General features: G+C 33.3%; 1 protein-coding gene across 1 annotated transcript; it reads left to right on the top strand.

Annotated features, from left to right (window-relative positions):
• The first annotated feature begins 986 nt into the window (after positions 1-986).
• LOC112517215 (NDR1/HIN1-like protein 6) lies at positions 987-4,188 on the top strand. Its single transcript, XM_025124577.1, has 2 exons — positions 987-1,700; positions 3,989-4,188. The coding sequence occupies exons 1-2, from the start codon at positions 1,059-1,061 to the stop codon at positions 4,073-4,075; spliced, it is 729 nt and encodes a 242-aa protein (XP_024980345.1). The 5' UTR covers positions 987-1,058; the 3' UTR covers positions 4,076-4,188.
• Positions 4,189-4,975: the final 787 nt, after the last annotated feature.

The following is a 4,975-nucleotide window of genomic DNA, read 5'->3' as shown; positions in this document are numbered from 1 at the left end:
ATATATATATATATAATCAATTTGAAATTATTTTAATTAATATATTATATTATTTAATTTTTATTTAATAATCTATTTGTATTACTTGATATATTATATTATTAAAAAATTATAATATTATTACGAATATTATAATCGACTAACTTTTTAATGTGTCATTTTTTGTCATTTTACATATTTATCAGCTAATTTTATGAAACATGGTTTGTTCATCAACTCATTTATCAGCTAGCTTACCAAACATAACCAAAATATCCAAATTCTCCTAAAACATTGCTTCAACTAGCATTTCAATAAGCTAAGTTATATCCAATCAAACTTGTACTCAAAAAATATGCAACCTTATATTTGCCAAACAATATCTTAAGATGGGATAATAATAATAATAATTCAATACTTATTCCAAACAAATAAAAATACGACTAAAAAGTAAATATTTCAAGGGGAATGTTATAGTCTATGAGACTAAAATGCACTTTTATCTACAAATTTACTCATTAAATATATTAAAACCAAGACTTATATTTTACATTCTCCGATTTAACTTGATCCTCACATAAAAAATGGTGCATACAACATTAAATAATGTTATATGTCAATCTATTTTACATCAAAATCAGATCAAATCTATTGAAAATTTATAAAATAAATGTTAATATTGATATGTTTATCAGTTGGGTTTTGATAAAAAAAAGAAGTTATGATGGAAGAATAAGAATAGATCTTCACTCTTGGATCAGTACTAATAAAGTTCACTGGATCAATTCTTTTCTAAAACGTGCGTTTATAAATAGAAATAATATTAAAAGATCTCTTGTTGTAATTTTGATTTAGATATTAAGATATTGAGCCTCTTACCCTGTTTTAAAATGGAAAATGTGTCCCAATTTGTTCAGACACTTTCAATTTTTCCTGCATTAAAATATACACTCGATTTTGCTCCACTCTCCCTCTTTTCAAAAGGGCCGCTGAGCTGAGAGAGAGGTGCCGCCTTTGATAGCTTTACCCATTTCTTCACGACACCCCCACCGACTGCTTCGTCGTCGGAGAACTAAATTATGACCTCCGACTCTGACATCAATGGCCGCCCCCACCATATAATCCGCCCACCACCACCATCATCATCAAACTACCGCCCACATTATTATCCCCACTCTTCCTCCTCCTCCTCCTCCGCCTCCGCTTCAATCAAAGGCTGTTGTTGTTGCCTTATCCTACTGTTCTCCTTCCTCGCCCTCCTCGTCGTCGCCGTCGTTCTCGTCATCTTCCTCGCCGTTAAACCCAAAAAACCAGAATTCAATCTCCAACAAGTCGGCGTCCAATACATCAACCTCGCCGCCACCAATCCTCCGACGACCAACGTCAATTCCCCCAGTTCCGCCTCTCTTTCTCTCGCCATACGCATGCTGTTCACTGCCAAAAACGAAAACAAGGTTGGGATCAAGTATGAGGAGTCCACGTTCAATATAATGTATCGTGGGATTCCCTTGGGTCGGGGAACCGTACCCGGGTTTTTCCAGCCTGCTCACAGCATCCGGCAGGTTCAGACGACGGTGTCGGTGGATCGGGTGAATCTGTTACAGGCCGATGCTACTGATTTGGTGAGAGACGCTTCGCTGAATGATCGGGTCGAACTTCGGATCATGGGTGATGTAAGGGCCAAGATTCGGATCATCGGGTTAACTTCACCCGCTGTGCAGGTTAGCACTTCTACCCCCATTTTCACACAATACAAATACAAATACAATACTCCCTGTGTTTTGCTTTCTGCTTTTGCCAAAAGTCCATTCCACACATGCCTTTTGCTAATGTACGCCATCAATAAGACAAGTAAATGATGACTTGCTATTCAAGCATCCATTGATGTTTCCTCAAACCCACAACCTAATTAATGATTGTTGGGATCATTGCAATGGTGTTTGATCATGGTGTCAATCTTTGCTAAACAGAATTGAAGAGTAATCAATAACTAATGTGATGACCAAGAACATTAATGACTAGGATTAGCAATAATTAATCACATTCTACAAGTGATCACGCTTCATTTTAAATTAAGTGGGGTTGTTAATTTGTTTGATTGTTACTTGTCTTCATTTGGGTTTTGCATCTTTCAACATCTTGCATTTGCTTGTTTTGGATTTCATATTTGACATTGTAATCATATTCTTGAATAAAAGTTTAGGGATGATTAATTGCGATTGACTTTAAGATGCTATGTCGAAATGGATTGATGAAAAACGAGTAGATGGTCGAAGGTAATGTAAGATGACCATGAAGGGGTTGGGTTAGATCGGAGAAACGAGTCAAATAACGATGAGTTGGATGATTCATAGCCATTTTTCTTCTTAATCATTCATTCATTCTTTTAGATGTTTGGTATAAACCATAAAAACCGTTCATAAATTATTAATTAGTAATATGCAAGCTAGTAAGTAATTTATGAACGGTTTTGTTGGTTACTTTTGTGGAAGAAACCTTTGGATCTTATGTTAGAAGAGCAAATTAAGGTGTAGGGGACATGGTAAGCAAAGCGGGGATGTCTTGAGTGAGAAAACGACACGTACGACATGAAGCTTCGAAATTACAAGATGAATGAAGTCGTTTTGTTTTAAACGTGTACACTTTTAAGGTGTCCGATTAATTTGTGTTCAACTTGACTAAAGTTTATAATCAAACAAACTTTGTAAAGGTCTCAAACTTACAGGAGAGTAACGCAACATGCTGGTATTATGGAGCATCTCCAACAATTATGTTATTTTAGAAATTTCCTCTACTTCTTAGAGAGGATGAAGAAATTTTTTAATTTAGAAAAAAAATAAAACATACTTATTATTATAAAAATAAAAAAATAAAAACTTAAGGGTTGTTTACCCAAATGCTTACTCGGTAAGTGCTTATTTATAGGAGTCAACACTATAATTTATTTTAATGAGTAAGATTTTAGTACATCAATACGTATTAAATGCAACAATTTACCATGTAATCGCTTATCTGAGTAAGAGTCGTAATCTTCACTTACCGGGTAAGACTCTCTATCCTTCTCATCACTCTTACCCGGTATAATTCTTGGTCCTTGTCATGTTCATTTGATAAGGAAATTTATTCGGTAAGCATTTACCAAGTAAGCGTTTAGTAAACGGCTCCTTAGAGATTAAAAGTTTGTGCAACAACTATATTAAGTTGTGTATGTATAAATCTTGAAAATTAGAAAGAAATATATCAAATTATAAATACTCTTAATGTTAACGAGTATGGTTAAAGGAGGCAACTTTTTGTAAAGTGGGAGTGGAAAATGCATTTATAAACTCTAAACGAGTGAAGAATGTTTCCTTGATATATAATATATATATATATATATATATTATATATAGAGAGAGAGAGTGTTGTGTGTTGTGTGTTGTTTGGTGGCACTGTCACATGGCTGTAAATATTGTCTCCGCAATCATTGGGTGTGGGTGCCTCTATTATTTCCAATCAATCGTACGTTTTCGTTTTCCTTTTCCTCAGGAGAAAATCACCATAAACATGTAGACCACAACCACCTCATCCACCATCGTCGGCTGCCACCATCACCACCACTATCAATCATCTTCATCTCCTCCATAACCATCATCGTTCACTAATTACTATTGATTATACCTCCACAACCATTGTTGTTGCAACAATTATTGATAAGGATCTTCCAGACTGAATAAAACATAATTTTTCTTTTGTATGCATCGGGTTTTTTCAAACTACTATCAATTACATAAAAAATTTCATTCAAGTTTGGTATTAAAATAACTTTTGTGGACAACTTGTCTAGTCCTGTATGGTCCTAGTCATATCAAACATCAGACAAACACTTGTTTTGTTTTGTTCAGTTATGTATATATTGAGTATCAAAGGCTACATAAAGATATTATTGTGATATTAAATAGAAAAAGAAGGAATTTGGTATTGTTTTGGTAAAATTAATAGTGTGTGACATGTTTGTATGTATGTGCAGGTATCGATAGATTGTGGCATTGTTATAAGCCCCAGGAAGCAATCCCTGACTTACAAGCAATGTGGATTCGATGGTTTGCAACTATGATCTAAATCGGATCTTTTTTTGGGCATAAATTAGGCTAAATTATATTACTTTTTCTTTTCTTACAAAAATTGTAGAAATATTCAAGTAATCCATGGCCTATTTCCCCCATTTTATTATTTTATTATTTATGGTCAATTCTATTTCAGTTTAATATATAAATAAATTATTATATTAATAATTAATAATTTGAACCTAAACAATTTGGGGTATAGCTTTTATACAAGTTGATGAAAATGCCTACATATGTAAAATTGGACCCCAAAATTTTGGAGGTCCTGTTCAAAATCTCACATTGAACATGCTAAGGGACAACCCTGGAACCAAAATTAGTGTCGCTTCTTATAGTTTGGGTAAATTAGGGATATGGTATATGTATGGTTTATATTTTTTACCCGTAATGGTCTTAAAATTAAAATAAATACAGATATGGTACTTTTGGTTGACATTTTCGTACTTATTGGCTCCCTCCCTTTAACGAAATTAAAAAATATTTGTTAACCAAGTTAAATAAGGAGGTGTCTTAGATGGTGTTTGGTTCGCAGAATTGTTCTGGATGGAATGAAATATGTTAAAGTAATTTGACTTTGAAGGAATTGGAATGAAATATTGTCAGGTTTGACCACCTGTTTGGTTGGCAGACATTGAAATGGAATATGTTAAGAAATTAGAATCTGTCTGTTTGGTTCACAGAATGTAGCATTAGAATTGGATTAAAATATTGGTAAATTATCAAAATGTCTTTTTTTGAAAATTTTAACTTTTTTTAAAACTAAAAATACTTTAAAAAATAATTATTTAATATGTAAAACAATATAAAATACACAATCCAAATATAATCATAAGCCAAATGACGTTATTAAATCGACGGTGGTCACCGGTGGTTCAGATTAGTGGTGGTGC

This window comes from Cynara cardunculus (assembly GCF_001531365.2).
Source record: "Cynara cardunculus var. scolymus isolate 2C chromosome LG 8, CcrdV1, whole genome shotgun sequence".
NCBI classification, from domain to species: Eukaryota; Viridiplantae; Streptophyta; class Magnoliopsida; order Asterales; family Asteraceae; genus Cynara; species Cynara cardunculus.
The sequence above is the reverse complement of the archived record's forward strand: the minus strand, read 5'-3'. Positions and strand labels throughout refer to the sequence as shown.

What these genes read in the sequence shown, in the direction of transcription:
- LOC112517215 (XM_025124577.1), top strand. Translation starts at nt 1,059, where the DNA reads ATGACCTCCGACTCTGACATCAATGGCCGCCCCCACCATATAATCCGC. An exon ending in TAACTTCACCCGCTGTGCAG is followed by an intron (nt 1,701 to 3,988) that starts GTTAGCACTTCT and finishes ATGTATGTGCAG; the next exon opens with GTATCGATAGATTGTGGCAT.